Source organism: Grampus griseus, assembly GCF_964374135.1.
Source record: "Grampus griseus genome assembly, chromosome: 4".
Classification (NCBI taxonomy): Eukaryota; Metazoa; Chordata; class Mammalia; order Artiodactyla; family Delphinidae; genus Grampus; species Grampus griseus.
Window position 1 is genome coordinate 130345422 of NC_138997.1, and position 17334 is coordinate 130362755.

The 17334-nt window shown below is 36.5% G+C and overlaps 1 protein-coding gene across 5 annotated transcripts in view; it reads left to right on the forward strand.

Moving 5' to 3' along the window:
- Window positions 1-17334, forward strand: part of LARP1B (La ribonucleoprotein 1B) — a 130567-nt gene that overhangs the window by 13008 nt on the left and 100225 nt on the right. For 3 of the 5 annotated variants that reach the window (XM_082653436.1, XM_082653437.1, XM_082653433.1), the window contains exons 2-9: window positions 856-914; window positions 1288-1347; window positions 3345-3519; window positions 5628-5765; window positions 9338-9442; window positions 10388-10531; window positions 10775-10940; window positions 14956-15100. In XM_082653436.1, coding sequence (XP_082509562.1) covers window positions 856-914; window positions 1288-1347; window positions 3345-3519; window positions 5628-5765; window positions 9338-9442; window positions 10388-10531; window positions 10775-10940; window positions 14956-15100 — 992 coding nt within the window. The remainder of the gene's footprint in view (window positions 1-855; window positions 915-1287; window positions 1348-3344; window positions 3520-5627; window positions 5766-9337; window positions 9443-10387; window positions 10532-10774; window positions 10941-14955; window positions 15101-17334) is intronic. The other 2 variants (XM_082653434.1, XM_082653435.1) reach the window with 2 other exon arrangements.

A 17334-nucleotide genomic window follows, 5' to 3' on the forward strand; every position in this document is an offset into this window, starting at 1 on the left:
TCTTCATCCTTCATCAGTCTTCCTTTCATGAAATCTTATTTGAATGTTTCTGGGTTTTAACTCAAAGATTACTTTATTTTAGTCTATGAATTGGTCATTGCCACGATTTTTGGGATTCATGTTTTGCTGAATTACTATGTTTTCTGTAGCTGCAGATCCCATGTTTATTCTGCTTTTTAATATTTAGGTCATGTTTAGCTAGATGATCATCATGGTAGATAATGAATCAAGATGCAAGACACTGTAAAGCTTCATTACAATGAAGACTATATTTGTCAATCTTTGTGTTCTTATTCAAGAGGGACAAGTGATGATACCATGATAGTCTTGTACAAACTTTTACAGAGATCGCTTCTATTTTTTATGGCTTGGATCTAGATACAGCCTATTACGGTTGCCAAACTTTGTTTTCTGACGACAAATAGTTTGAAGTGTTCTGATTTATTTTCTGCATGCTCCTTGATGCATGTGAATGTATTTATATGTATATATAATATATATAGAAAAATGTATTCCGTTGGGAGTTGATTCACTAACTTTACTGTATTAAAACATGTTATATTGCTAATTTTTCCGTGTTACATTCTATTAGTGAACGGATTGGTCTATCAGTTCAGTGTAAGTAAACTTAGTATTTTCTACATCTTGATTTGAACACTGAAGACCACTTTGAATCTACGTTTGAAATGTAGTTGATTTCTTGTTAGGAATTTGAGTCTCAGAACTTTGGATTTTGTTGAGAATAATTATTCCACTGACTTAACTGAAATTGGTTTGTTATTTTGTTAAATATTTTGCATGATGTGGTTGTAAAAACAATTCCATGTTTTTTTGTTTTGTTTTGTTTTGTTTTAGAGCTCAGTTCCCCCCAGATTATAAAAGCAGGAAAACTCAAGACAAAGAAATCCAACAAGGTATGTCATGACAAGAAATAGTTTTTAACTATTTTGAAAGGAACTCCTCTTAGATTATTGTGTATTTTTCTGTTCTATCATTGATGTTAGTTTAAAGTTAATATACTAGAAAATTGTAACCTTTATCCAAATCCCCATATGCCTCTGTTATCCTGTCTCTATCAGTTTAGTCAAGGTCATTATTCATGCCACAAGTTGGATCGTAAGACATTCCTCTTGCTGTGTTCTGTTGTTTGGAGAAGGTTTTGCGTTATTTTTGCAAATGCCTGCATATAATTGAATGAGGGTAATTTTAAAAATTGCTTTCACTTTTAGAAAATATTTTTTCTACTTAAATTTCTAAATTGCAGAATAACACTTATTTACCTCTTAGGCTAGTGATTTCAGCGATATGTCGAACTGGCCAACACCTAGTGAATTAGTGAACACTGAAGTGAGTATTGTTTTAAGACTTCTTTTTTTTTTTTTTAAATAAAGGGAAGGTATTCTCATTTTAACATGCTGAATTTATTTTTCTTCAAATTTAGAGAATTGCATTAATAAAATACCCATTTTTCAGATACCTTGATTTCATTCATCACATTGCCTTCATCTGGTTGTATTCTCAGGACCACACATTTGGAAAGGATGGGGTACCATGCTGTCAGCTTCACGTAATGCCTACAAATAGATTACTTTTTAATGTGTCTAAGTGAAGCCCATTTTGTGTTTCAGAATGTATTCTATATATGTTGTCTTTGAGTTACAGTCTTTTCAATGTGTTGAAGTCCTAACTGTCTATATACACATGCATATATATGCATATATATCATATCAAGAGATGTTCAGTAAATGGATTTTTAATTTATCTATGAAAGAAGTTCTGAAAGATGTTCTGGGATATTCTATCAAAAGTCTTTTTAGAGAAGTAGTATATATGGTATCTGGTTACGTGGTTTCATTTGACACTGTACATCTTGCTATTTGTAATTTGTGCAGAATTATTGGTGTGTAGTTTAAAAACTATAAAACTAGTTAACTATAACTATAAAGCAACTTAGTTGTATAAATGACATAATAAACTGCACATATATAAAGTGTACAGTTTGATACGCTTTGACCTATGAAACCTTTGCCACAAACAAGATAATGAACTTAATTTGTAATTCTTCCTGTCACATTCCACCCCCTCACCCCATCATCCCAGACAACCACTGATAAGCTTTCTGTCACTTAGTTAATTTGCATTTTCTACAGTTTTTTTTTTTTTTATTGGAGTATAGTTGATTTACAATGCATTTTCTACAATTTTATGTAAGTGGAGTCATACAGGATGCATCCTTTTTTTTTTTGGCTTTCATTTAGCTTAATTGTTTTGAGATTTATTTATGTTATACGTATTAGTAGTTCATTCCTTCTTATTTTCTGGGTAGTACTCCATTGTATGGATATAATGCTGTCCATTCACCTATTGGTGGACATTTGTGTTGATTCCAGTTTTTGGCTATTAAGAATAAAGCTGCTATATCAGGACTTCCCTGGTGGTGCAGTGGTTAAGAAGCCACCTGCCAATGCAGGGGACACGGGTTCGAGCCCTGGTCCGGGAAGATCCCACATGCCGCGGAGCAACTAAGCCCGTGCGCCACAACTACTGAGCCTGCGCTCTAGAGTCCGCGTGCCACAGCTACTGAAGCCCGTGCACCTAGAGCCCGTGCTCCACAGCAAGAGAAGCCACACAATGAGAAGCTCACGCACCACAACGAAGAGTAGCCTCCGCTCGCCACAACTAGAGAAAGCCCGCGTGCAGCGACGAAGATACAACGCAGTCAAAAATAAATTTATAAAAAAAATAAAGCTGCTGTATAAACATTTATGTACAAAATTTTGCATGGAATAATGCTTTTGTTTTTCTTGGGCGTAGAATGGTTGGATTTTATGGTAGCTATTTATTTAACTTTTAAAACTACTAAACTTTTTATTCCACCAGCAGTGTATGAGAATTCTAGTTATTCTGTAGCCTCACTAATACTCTATGTGGTCAGCCTTTTAATTTTAGTCAGTCTAGTAGGTGTATAGTGGTATCACACTATAGTTTTTAATTTGCATTTTTCTAATGATGTCAAGCACATTTTCATGTACATTTGTCATCACTATATCTTTTTGATGAAGTGTCTGTTCAACTCTAGCCCACATTTCAATTGTTTTCTTGTTACTGCATTATAGAGTTCATTATATATTTTAGATACAAGTCCTTTTATCAAATACTTAGCAAATATTTTCTTCCAGTTTTTCAAATGACTTTTAACAGTGTCTTTTGTAAAGTAGTTTTTTAGTTTTGTTAAAAGTTGTCATTCTTTTTGCGATATTTAGGTAAGGTGTTACCACAGATTTTTGAATATGTTAAGTGAAAATGTTCATGAAAATTATTTCATTCAGAAAACCTTTTTGCAGTGTCAGAGTGTCATCAGCCTAGGAAATAAGAAGCCACAAAACAGAAAAGAAAGAGAAGACAAGGTTGAAAAGAGAAGTAACAGTGAAAGCAAAGAAAGCCGGGAAACAAAATTAGATGGTCCTGGTGAAAATGTCAGTGAGGATGAGGCTCAGTCAAGTAATCAACGAAAGAAAGGTTAGTTTGTTTACATCTTCATTTTGATTTTTAAGTTTTTGAAGAGAGTTGTAGTAATGAAGAATTGTATTTAATCAGTTGATTCCTGGTAGTCACCAGTTAGTAGTTTGGATTTCTTCAGGATACCATCTACAATGGTAACTGATTTGCTTTTGTAGCATTTCTGAACTATGAGACTTTCCTCTCTATGTTTGACTTGTATTTTATGTAAGAATGGATTTAAATTCCACCTATAGAGGTGGGTGTAGATATATTCTTGGAAAGTTGTATGATAACTATTGTTTTTTAAATCTGCATTGGAACGGCTCCCTTTTTTTCAGGAAATTTTGAGAAAATATTTTTCTGAGACAAAATTGAGAACAATCTTGGTCAACTCTTTTTCCTCATTGCATTCCCCCATTACTCTTTGAAGGAAAAAAATATTGTCTTTACATCCTTTTCCATATTCTTTTAGGAACTTCTCATGTGTCTAGGGACAGATTATGATTTAATTGGTAAAAGCATATTCTCATTCAGTGTTCTGAGTCTCAGTAAAAGTGTCTTCAGGGGTTTTTAGGCAGAAAAGTTCTTTAAACTGTCAGAAGGTCAGTAGCTGAGGCAAAGTGAACTCTGGGGAGAGGGCAAGGGGTGCTATTGGAGAGGTAGGAAAGGTCCATGTTATTCAGGGCTTTGGTAACTTGGAATTGGTATTTTAAGTACTGTGGGAAGCCATTGAAGCATTTTAATTCTTGGAGGTGATGGGGCATGGGAGGGGACATTTCATGATGAAGTAGTTGCCAGCCAACTTCTTTAATAATGGAACTAACAGTCTGCCGTGTACTGAGCACTTACTTGAATTTTTTCTTTTTTGATGACTATTATAACCCTTAGCTGCAGGGTAATCATGAGGCTCACTCTATATAGTATGCCAAGGGTAATTGCTCAGAAGTGGTGGCAGTAGGACAACCATGTGGTTGTTACAAAAAATTTCCCCATTTCTTGAATGCTTAATCACTTACCTTTTTCATGCTCCTTTGATACATAAGTAGTCTTTTTGACTGTCTAGAAGTCATACAGGTAACAAGACCTATCCTGCTCTAAAATTTGTCTTCCTTGTTAGTTGTTTCAATTAAAACTGATTAGCCAACACTAAAATGCGGGTGTTTGTAGTTAAAGTAATGTTATATAATCGGGTCATGAATTGACTCTCCTTAGAGCACACATGTTTATCTTTAAGTGCTTATTTATGCCCAAAGTATCTCATGGATAGAATTTACAGTATAGACTTTAAGGAGTTTTTAGATTCTTTCATATTCTCTTTTCCTTATCTGTCTGTAGTTTGCCGTATTAGTAGGAAATTAGTACACTAATATTCCCTTAATTACTTTGATAGTTTTTCCTTTGCCCATGAGTCTTTTTGTTTTAGTTGAAATATATAGTGGGCAGAAGACTGAATATTTTGAAACTTTAACTATGGAATTCATGAATAGGTAACCTTCAGAATTTCACTATACTAAATATAACAATTAATTACACTATCATTTAGTCAACAAGAAGCTTTAAATTGCTTGTATCTCTTAAGAAGTTAGGAAAAAGTGTAGTAGCTATACAAAGGTTTATCAAATGCAGTTAGACAGATTTTATACTTAAACTTTATTTTGAAAAAGCTCTTTCATTAGTAGTGATGCTGGATGAATTAATATTTGAGGCAGTGATTTGAAACTAAAAGTGTTTTGAATCACTGGTCAAACAGTTATCAGGTATACCCTGTTCTAAAGCCTAAGTATCAAGTATTAGATGGAAGTAGTGTGTACACTTAATATTTTTTATGGCTTATTTGTCAGAATTAAACAGAAGAGTGTGCATTTCACTTAAAAGCAAAAGAATTCCAATGATACTCTATCACTGGCTTTTCACTTGAGTTTTAGAAACTTATTATTTGCCCAAATAAGTTTATTAAAGAGCTGGGGGAGCAGAAGAAAATCATTTTGGTACTCTACATGTAATCCCTTTAAGGACAAATTAAGTCTTTCATTTATTTAATTAAAATTTAGAGTCCTTTCACAATTGCAAAGCTTTAATGAAAATTGTGCATTGTCATTAAATGATTTTATTTTGTTTTCTTCAAGCTAATAAGCACAAGTGGGTACCACTCCACCTAGATGATGTAAGACCAGACAGTCAAGAAAGACCAGGGTCCCGGAATAGCTCAAGATGTCAACCTGAAGCAAATAAATCACATAACAATAGGAGAAATGACACACGAAGTAAGTAACATTCTAAGAGAAAAATGACTCATCTAGTCTTAATCTTACTATTTTAATAACCATGTATAGTATAAACTATTTGAGAGTAAGTTGCAGACATTGTGCCCCTTTAACCCTAAATACCTTCAGGGTATGTATCGTAAGATCAGTAATACACTGTGACTATCCACAGGCAGAATTTCTCAATAATGCCCTTTACAGTTTTTTTCTCCTCTTTTCTGGGATCTAATCTGTGATCACACATTGCTTTTAGTTGTCTCTGTTAGTCTGGAATAATTCTTCTGCTTTTGTCTTCCATGACGTTGATTTTTTTCTGAAGGCTTTAAGACAGTAATGTGGTAGCTATACTTATACCTTTGGGTTTTCTGATGATTGGATTTGGGTTATAAATTTTTGGCAGGAATACTGCAAAAGTTAAATGGTTTTCTTTGTAGTGTATAACTTGAAAACACATGTGGTATTGGTTTATCTTATTATTGGTGATATTAACTTTGAGCACTTGGTTAAGATGAGGTACTCCAGGTTTCTTTATTTTATTTATTTTTTTTTGTTTTGTTTTGTTTTTGTTTTTTGCGGTACGCGGGCCTCTCACCACCGTGGCCTTTCCCACCGCGGAGCACAGGCTCCGGACGCGCAGGCCCAGCGGCCATGGCCCACGGGACCAGCCGCTCCGCGGCATGTGGGATCCCCCCCAACCGGGGCACGAACCCGTGTCCCCTGCATCGGCAGGCGGACCCCCAACCACTGCGCCACCAGGGAAGCCCCAGGTTTCTTTATTTTAAAGATACCCTTTTTCCCTTGGTAATTAACATGTAATTTGTGGAGAGAGACTTTGAGACTGTGGGAATACCCATTTTTTCATCAGACTTTTCATATGAGCTTCAGTTTCCATTGGTGATTTTTATTCTTGCCTGATTATTACCATGATGGTTGCAAATGCTGAATAGGTAATCTTCAGAATTTCACTATACTAGTATTTGTCTTACTGCATCATTCTTTCTATATTTATTAGCTGGCATTCCACTGTAAAGAACAACTTCCTATTATCAGTGTGGACTAAAGGCTTCTTATGTTTTCAGTGGTTGAAATTGTTATCATGATTGTTTAATTTGATGCTCAAATTGTCCCAGAGTTGGCTAGTGGAAGCCTCTTCTGGGTGGTTTCTGGATCATTCTTTAAAAAGTCAACTTTACTGAGTTAAAAATTATATATATTAAAGTACACTGAAATTACTGTCAAGTCCCCTAACCATGAGTCTACTTTCTGTCAGATTTATCTTTTCAGAATTTCATATAAATTCAACTGTGTAATATAAATTATATCCTCTTGTGTTCTTTCGCTCAGCATAATGATTTTCACATTTATCAGTGTTGTTCCATATATCAGTAGTTTCTACCTCTTTATTGCATAATAGTTTTCTATTGAATGGATATTCTCCTTTATCCATTCATGTTGGTGAATATTTGGCTTGTTACCAGTTTTTGCCTGTTATGAGTAATGCCGCCATGAACATTTGTGTACAGACCTTTGTGTGGGCATATGTCTTAGATTCTCGGGTAAACATCTAGGAGTGGATTGCTAGGTGGTATGGTAAACGTGTGTGTGTATATTTTTTTGCTGTGCCATGCAGCATGCGGGATCTTAGTTCCCCGACTAAGGATTGAACCCATGCCCCCTGCAGTGAAAGTGTGGAGTCGTAACCACTGGACTGCCAAGGAAGTCCCCGGTAAATGTATATTTAACGTAATAAGAAATTGCCAAATGTTTCTTTTTTTTTAAAATTTATTTATTTATTTTATTTTTGGCTGTGTTGGGTCTTCGTTGCTGCGCGCAGGCTTTCTTTAGTTGTGGATATGGGGCTACTCTTTGTTTTGGTCCGCAGGCTTCTCATGGCGGTGGCTTTGCTTTGTTGTGGAGCACGGGCTCTAGGCATGCCAGCTTCAGTAGTTGTGGTATGTGGACTCAGTAGTTGTGGCTTGTGGGCTGTATAGCGCAGACTCAGTAGTGGTGGCGCAAGGGCGTAGTTGCTCTGTGGCATGTGGGATCTTCCCGGACCAGGGCTCGAACCTGTGTCCCCTGCATTGGCAGACGGATTCTTAACCACTGTGCCACCAGGGAAGTCCCACCAGTGTTTCTTTCCTTTGCTATATGTTAGGTCATATGTCTTGTGGAATTTCCCATATTTTGGATTTGGCTAAATGCTTTATTGTGATACTCCTTAACATGTTCCTTTGTCTTTTCTAAGTGTAACTGGCAATAATAGCTAGAGGTTTGGTTAAGATCCAGTTTCTTTTTGTTTTTCTTTTGGTAGGAATATTTCATAGTGTGTTTGTGTCACAGCAGTAGGAATAAAATGTCTGGGTGTCTTACTTTCAGATTGTGTTGCGGTTGAGTTGGTTCAGGTGTTGTTAGCCTTATCTATCCATCATAAACTGTCCCATCAGGGACTTCCCTGGTGGCTCAGTGGTTAAGAATCTGCCTGCCAATGCAGGGGACACGGGTTCGAGCCCTGGTCCGGGAAGATCCCACATGCCGTGGAGCAGCTAAGCCTGTGTGCCACAACTACTGAGCCTGTGCTCTAGAGCCCGTGAGCCATAACTACTGAGCCCACGTGCCGCAACTGAAGCCCGCGTGCCGCAACTGAAGCCCGCATGCCTAGAGCCCATGCTCTGCAACAAGAGAAGCCACCACAATGAGAAGCCTGCGCACTGCAACGAAGAGTAGCCCCTGCTCGCCACAACTAGAGAAAGCCCATGCACAGCAACAAAGACCCAACACAGCCAAAAATAAGTAAATAAAATTAATTAATTAAAAAAAAATCATTCCCCAGATACATTATTTCAGCAGGGTTTGTTCAAGTTTCAGAAAGAAGAGGACAGGAGGATATGTGGAAGCAGTTGGCTGAGCATTTGTGTTTTTTGTTTGTTTGGTTTTTTTTGGCCACCCCATGCAGCTTGTGGGATCTTAGTTCCCCGAGCAGGGATTGAACCCGTGCCCTCAAGAGTGAAAGTGTTGATTCCTAACCACTGGACCGCCAGGGAATTCCCTGAGCATTTGCTTTTATAGTTTTCTACTGAAATCTTTTAAGTCTGATAATTTTTAAGGCATATTGTCCTGTGAAAGCATCGTACAGTGAGTCCCTGTCTAATCACCATCCAGATTTAGTCACTCTGCTATCTTTAATTCATCCATCTGCTGAATCATTTGAAAGTACCTTGCAGATATCGTGACACTTCAGCACTGATGTCCCAAGAAAATGGAGCATCTAAGAAAATCAACACTAATTCATTATATCATCTAAAATCTAGTCAATGGTTATATTTACTCAATTGTCCACAAAATATGACTTTAAAATTCTAAAACTTGCTACTGGTATCTAGTGAGTAGAGACCAAGGATAATGCTAAACATCCTACAGTACCCAGGACAGCCTCCACACGAAAGAGTTATCTGGCTCAAAATGTCAGTTATGCCATGGTTGAAAAACCCTGGTCTCTGGGGTATGCATACCTTTACTTATTTGATTGTTTCCAATTGTTTTTCAAAATTGAAATGTACTTGTTTTTATTCCAGCATTATACAAAAGTTCTGTCTTGGTCAACATTTGCTATTGGGAATTCCCTGGCGGTCCAGTGGTTGGGACTCTGTGCTTCCACTGCAGGACTGCAGAGGGTACAGGTTTGATCTCGATCCTTGGTCGGGGAACTAGGGTCCTTCATGCTACAATGTACAGCCAAAAAGGAAAAAACAAAACAGAAAAATAAAACAAAAAAATATTGATATTATGGGACCTTAAAATGTTTTTCAGACTGGGACAGAGATAAAAAAATACTCTTTCATTGTCTTAATTTGCATTTCTCAAGGCCACTGAGGCTGAGCACCATTTTTTTATTGTCTATTTGCATTTCCTTGTTTGCCCTGCCAGTCTTTTAATGATTTTTTCCTATTTGGTTGCGGGGTGTGTGTGTGTGTGTGTGTGTGTGTGTGTGTGTGTGTGTGTGTGTGTGTGTGTGTGTGTGTGTGTGTGTGTGTGTGTGTGTGTGTGTGTGTGACTGAGAGAGAGAGAGAGAGAGAGAGAGAGAGAGAGAGGATGCACGAGGGCATAAGAGACATTTGTATGAGTTCTATATGTATTCTGGATATAATTGCTATATTGTGCTGCAGATATCTTCTCCCAGTTTTCATTTCCTTTTTTCTTTAAAAGAAATGTCTTTTACTTAAATAGAAACACCCTTTCCTTAAAAAAATTCCTATTTGTGAAAATAAGTATTATTGTGAAAATAAGTTTTTGTTTTTAGGAGTTTTATATAGTACAAAACTCAGTTGTCTTGGAACTTGTTAAATTTTTAACAGTACAGTTTTAGCAAACGATCTCATTATCTTTTTAGTATGTTACTTATCAGAATATCTTCTTTATATGTCAATACATAAGATGTCTTTTATGCCAGAGACATTTTGACAAATTCCTATGGAATCTCTTAAGTTTGTATCTTTCTGAAGAATGACTGGTTACTAATAACTAGTTACAAAGTGGGGAGGGGTGGTTACCACGTTTTCATAAAGATAATCATGTTTTCATAGTTGCAAATTGGAATGTATAAAAATATTTTTATTTTAAAAAAGGTTGGAGGCGTGAAAGAGAAAAGAGAGATGATCAAGATGAAGTTTCCAGTGTGAGAAGTGAGGGTGGTAATATCCGAGGTACCTTTAGAGGCCGAGGAAGAGGCCGAGGACGGGGAAGAGGACGAGGCAGAGGAAATCCTCGATGTGAGACTTGATTTTTTGTTTTGTTAAATTAAATGAACACTGCAAAAAGTGTGCAAGTCGTCTGTTTTTCCCACTATCCCATATACTGTTTTAACTGATTTTACGTGTCTGATAATAAAGATGGTTTTGTATTTGTTTGTTACCCCTTGAGATACTTCACTTTGGATTTTTCTTTATAGTAACTATTTCTTTTTTTTTGTTTTTCAATCTGTGATCATTTTTCTTTTTCTTTATTACATCAAGTGAACTTTGATTATTCATATGGTTATCAAGAACATGGTGAAAGGACTGGTCAACCATTTCAAACAGAACTTAATACCAGTATGATGTATTACTATGATGATGGTACAGGCGTACAGGTGTATCCTGTGGAAGAAGCATTGCTTAAAGAGTATATTAAACGCCAAATGTAAGTCAATCAGACATAAAGAGATGGGGCAGGAAAATCCATTGCAATATCAAACTTTAACAACACTGATAATATAACACATTTTCTAAGCTGTTTATTAGTAAAATTAGAACATGTTAATAGTATTTTATATTTTGTTTCTAGGAAATGTTAGTAGAGCATGTATAAAGTATTTTAAAAAATTTATTTTTGGTTCATGTTGTTATTTATATAAGACTCCTTTCTCTCTTGAGGTACTTCTCTGTTTAAAGGATATTAGTTAAAATGTCATGGCATAATATGAATGATTAAATATAAGAATATAAAACTACTTCATATGTTTGAAATTGAACAAGTGAAATTTAGCTTATTTGCAAATAAATGTTTATATTAAAATTTGCAAATGAACATAAATGGCAAAAAATGGTGACATCTTCTGACTTTTATAACAGTTGGTTTCAGAATAAGTTTGTTTTTTAACTTTTAATTTCTCTTTCTTTGTGACACGTATTCAAAGGAGACTACCTAATCTTTTTTAGTTTTAGACTTTTTATTTTAGTTCTTGTAATAGTTGCTTTCTGAATATTGAACCTGAAGTTTAGGAGAATATTAGTTTGTTGTATTATCTTTAAGCAAAAAATAACCCCTCTGCCTGTTAGTATTGTGTAGGATGTTTTGCATATTAAATAGTGTGTTTATATAGTGGTGAGAAAAGTGTTTCCAAGTGATGTGCCTAACTAATTTACTGAAATTTGAACCTTTTTTTATCCTTATAAAGGGAAGGAAAAAGGCTATTTTTGAAAAGGCATAAGCATTTTTAGTTTTATTTATTTATTAGTTTTTTGGCTTTGTTGGGTCTTCGTTGCTGCGCCCAAGCTTTCTCTTGTTGTGGTGAGCGGGGGCTACTCTTTGTTGCGGTGTGTGGGCTTCTCATTGCAGTGGCTTCTCTTGTTGCGGAGCACAGGCTCTAGGTGCGTGGGCTTCAGTAGTTGTGGCACGCGGGCTCAGTAGTTGTGGCTCGCGGGCTCTAGAGCACAGGCTTCATAGTTGTGGCGCACGGGCTTAGTTCTCTGCAGCATGTGGGATCTTCCTGGACCAGGGCTCGAACCTGTGTCCCCTGCATTGGCAGGCAGATTCTTAACCACTGCACCACCAGGGAAGCCCCATAATCATTTTTAAAACATCCACCTTTATTTTAAAAAGAAAATGGACCCTAGTCCATTAATAGAAAATAATATCTTCATCAGCATTAACCAGGCATCTTCCTGGGATGCCTTCATGGTGGGTTTGATTGGCTTACAATATGAAGCAACTTGTTTATTTTATTCTTGCTTCTTTTGTTACAGTTCATGCAAACACTGAAGAAAGGGCCTTTTTATGGGCAGAAAGTGCCTGGCATGTGGCTATCAACTTCAAAACACTATTCCTGTCTTCCTTTGTAACTCTTGCTGGCAGGTCCCTTCTGAGACCTGACAGTGGACATGCAACTCCATGTCAGGATAATCGGCCTCCAATGTGCTCATACAAGTGAGGGAGGGGCATAGCTACTTCAGTGTTGACAAAATTTCTGATCATGCAGTGTAGAATCCAGAGCTTCTAAGGTAGGACATAATAATGTCCCCTAGGATACTGAACAAAGTATCAGACATGGCATTGGGCATGACTCCTTTTTTTGCTATTATTTAGCAGCAGAGTTTTTGGCAGATACTAGAGCACCAGGTTTAGAATGGCTCTTCACTGTTACTGTTCTCTGATTAGTGGACTTGAGGAGTGGACTTAATTAGTCCACTAGTCCATTAGTGGACTTAATTAGTGGATTTGAGGAGTCATGCTTTTGACTTTGTGTCTTTAAGGTTTCTCAAACATACATAGGCTTATTCATTAGGGTTTGGATTTTCCTCTTTGAGAAGTTACTGAAAAACTTCTTGTACTTCAGGAATATTATGCTAAATAATTTGAAGTAGGAGGCTTAACTGTATTATGGATGGTTAAGTTCTTAAAATCATTTTAACTGAAAATGTATGTTAATAATTTGACATTTTTGATATCAGGATATTAAAAATGGAAGGTCTTGAGTATTTTTATCTGGGGCAGTCTCTTGGCATTCAGATTTAGACATAAGTATGTTTGCAGCCCGTTAGAAGTTTTAAAAAGTGTATACTATAGGTAATAGTGATTTATGAATTTATTTAGATACTGTGTTTCTCACAGAGTACTAGATTAAAAAGGCATCTTACTAATTATTCAGAGAAGTTTTTGTCTAAGAACACTTTTGTGTTTAAATCACATGTCTTAATGTTTGAAAATTTCGAATTTATGCGTATGTATTATGTGCCTACTGCATTTTAGCCACTTTCGTGAAAGGGCTTTTGAAGTGTAACAGAAAGCAGAACAGATGTATTCTGTGCCCACCACATGCCAGGCACTGTGAAAAGGGCTTTTGAGGCATAACAAAAATCAAAATGTTAATTTCTTCAAGACTTCAATTATTTTCTTTAGCGTTTAAGAATAGTAAATGATTTATTAGTGTTACTACGATGTCAGTTGAATTTCACTGATCTCAGGGAGCTTTGCACTTTGATAGTTGGATAAATATCAGAGTATAAAGAAGCAACTTGGGTATTTACATTTCTAAAATAAGACATTTTTCCCACCCAGTGAAAGGTAGCTCAAAACCAGTTTTCAGTTGTAGGTGATTATTTCTTCAAAGTTAGAATTTGACCTAAATAATTCAAGGGTATCTTGAGTTACCCAACCTTACTCCCAAATATGAGCTGCCACCCTTCTTTGAAAACTTGCTCTGTGATTTGGAAACAGTATAGGATTTTTAAACTGTAAGCCATATCATTTGATGTCATGTATTTCTTTTGTATTATTCTTTTCTACATTTCCCCCTATTTATCCTCTTCTGCTTTTCTAGAATCTTGTTCTCATGTTTTTTTATATGCAGGCTGTAATTTAAATATGTGTTTCTCAAATGCCATTATTATATGTATTCTTCATATTATCTTTATATCTTGGAACTTGTAGTCGTTGATGATACAGTTTGTTCATTTACACGTCTCTCTATACTTTCCTAGAGAGAAGATTAAGGTGTATAAGTTGCTTCTGTATTTTTTTTTGCCCATATATATACCTCATGGTGTTGCAGATATTCTTTGTTTAACTGTATTCCGTTCACTTTTTTTTTTGCGGTACGCGCGCCGCTCACTGTTGTGGCCTCTCCCGTTGCGGAGCACAGGCTCCGGACGCGCAGGCCCAGCGGCCATGGCTCATGGGCCCAGCCCCTCCGCGGCATGTGGGATCCTCCCGGACCGGGGCATGAACCCGCGTCCCCTGCATCAGCAGGTGGACTCCCAACCACTGCGACACCAGGGAAGCCCTTCCGTTCACTTTTAACGTCTTTTATAGTTTCGCCTCTTGAAGGGGGGCGATAGTGAACCATTCAAATATAAAATTGTGTGCATCTGTGCCCACATATTCACTCAGTTTTTACTAAGCATTGTGCTGAATGCTAGGGTTCAGAAGTATTAAACAATGTCAGTACCCTGCCAATTTAGAAAACAAACTACTCTGTAAACTTGACAAAGAATACTTCCAATATACCATTATTTTCAGTGATGAGAAAAAGTTGGAAGGTAGTCTGTTGATGTGTTTAACTTTGTTATTTAAATGAAGCAAGTTCAAGTAGCTTTGAAATGAAATTTTTCACTTAATTGACTCATTAAAAAGTTAATTATTGAACTGTTTTAAAGTATGGTTAATTGTTTATACCTGGGTAAAGCTGATCTAACAAAGAAGTACGTTTTTGGGAAGATAGTATTCTAAATTTCTTTCTACCTGTGTAAGAGAAATTACTAACAGTAGGGTTTTGTTGTTATTATATTTACCCTATGTATGTTGTGTTAAATGTATATAATGTTATTAATAAATCAAAATAGTTTTATAACAATTGATATTATAAGCCATAGACATTTTAATATTCTGTTGAATAAATTGATGAAATTTATATTTACTTCTTTCTTTCTTTTTTCAGTGAATATTACTTCAGTATAGAAAACTTGGAACGGGACTTCTTTCTTAGGAGAAAGATGGATGAGCAAGGTTTCTTGCCTATTTCCCTGATTGCTGGTTTCCACCGTGTTCAGGCCCTCACTACAAACCTTAATCTCATTTTAGAGGTAATTTTTCATACACAAAAACAGTCTGTACTTTAGTCATGCTGTGAACCTAAAACTGCTCTAAAAAATAAAGTCTATTAAACAATTTTAAGGAAAAAGCAAAAACAATCTGTAGTTACCTAAGGCTTAGACTATATCTCAAGGCTTTTTTGCCATTTTATAAAACCCAAATAAATGTCTGACCCCTCAAAGGATTACTTAATGATGTTTCCACCTATTTTTAACCTGATCCTTCTTAGATGGGTTGAACCCCAACACAAACTAGAACACTCTTGGGTGTTCTTGGTCCTTTTAGTCTTCAGGTTGCTATAAAATAGCATGTATTAAATTATTAAATTAAAATTTAAATTAAATTTAAATTTTGAGAATTTTTCCTGTATAAAGAAGGTTAATTTAAAATAGACTTTCTAGTTGTGTTCTTTTTTTTTTGTTTTTAATAAATTTATTTTATTTATTTAGTTTTGGCTGCACTGGGTCTTTGTTACTGTGCGCGGGCTTTCTCTAGTTGCGGCGAGTGGGGGCTACTCTTCGTTGCGGTACGTGGGCTTCCCATTGTAGTGGCTTCTCTTGTTGTGGAGCACAGGCTCTAGGCGTGCGGGCTTCAGTAGTTGTAGCACGCGGGCTCAGTAGTTGTGGCTCACAGGCTCTAGAGCACAGGCTCAGTAGTTGTGGCGCATGGGCTTAGTTGCTCTGCGGCATGTGGGATCTTCCCGGACCAGGGCTTGAACCCATGTCCCCTGCATCGGCAGGTGGATTCTTAACCACTGTGCCACCAGGGAAGCCCGGGAAAGGATATTTGAAAAAAAAAAACAAAAAAATTTTGCGTTACCATTATGGTTAGCATTATTAATACATAGTGACTGATTTTTTTTGTAGAGTTTATTTATTTATTTTTGGCTGCGTTGGGTCTTTGCTGCTCTGCATGGGCTTCCTCTAGTTGCTATGAGCAGGAGCTACCCTTTCTTGTGGTGCGTGGGCTTCTCATTGCGGTGGCTTCTCTTGTTGAGGAGAATGGGCTCTAGGTACTTTGGTAGCTGTGACACATAGACTCTAGAGTGCAGACTTAGTAATTGTGGTGCACAGGCTTAGTTGCTCCACGGCACGTGGGATCTTCCCAGACCAGGGCTCGAACCCGTGTCCCCTGCGCTGGCAGGTTGACTCTTAACCACTGCGCCACCAGCGAAGTCACCACAGTGACTGATTTACAGTAAGAAATACTAGTACTGTGAAACATAGAAACACATAAGCATAGTGATTTAGAATAGCATAGGTCTGAATTCACTTAACATTCATTATGTACCTACCACTTATTACAGTGGGAAAGATGTCTTTTTTTCCCTTAAGAAGGTAAGGCTTCATTAGGCTTTGCAGTATAAACATACTGATCTAGAGCATGGGCTTTAGAACCTGCATACATATCCTCCTAGCTCTGTGACTTCAGGCAGTGTCCTGAGACTTCTGTAAAGTGGAAATTGTTGCAACAATACATACTTCATAGGGTTGTTATGAGTATGAAATGTGTAATGGCAGTGTCTGGCAGTGTCTGGCAGTGTAATGGCAGTGTCTGGCAGTGACAGTGTCTTAACTGTCTTGAAAAAACTATCAAAAGAAGCAAAATATATTTTAGCTAACACCCATATCTGCTCTGGTTGAGTGTGTCTACACAGCTAAACTTACTGAATCTGTGTCCTCCTCTCCCATTTGTTTTTCACCTTACTGCACTCTTTCTTTCTTTTTTTTTTTTTTACTTTGATACATATGTATATTGTAATATGATGGCTATTGCAGTGTTATCACTTAACATAGTTATAGTACAATATAATAGAAATAATAGAAAATAATAGGAAAAAACTCCTCAGACACCCAGAAATGTTGACTGTATACTGTAGCTCATTGTTTAGGAGTTCAAGATAACCAAGATTTGGTTTTAGTAAAAATATGTCTAACTCTGTCTAGATCTTTTCCTTAATTTGTGTATGCTGTGAGCCTTTTAAGTTTTTATATGAGTCTTTTAAGGCCTGAGTCACAACTTTCCCCCTTTCTGTTTTCTTTATTTTCTTCTTGAGTTTTTTTTTTGTTCTTTTCTTTTCAGTAGGGAATTAATTCCCTGTGATTCAAGATTCAAAGGGTATATAGTGAAAAATTTCCTTCTCATCTTTCACCAACAGTGAACTAGTTAAACCTTCCTTGGTATGGCAAGTAGTGTTACTTCTTTTTTGTGTATTCTTCCTGAG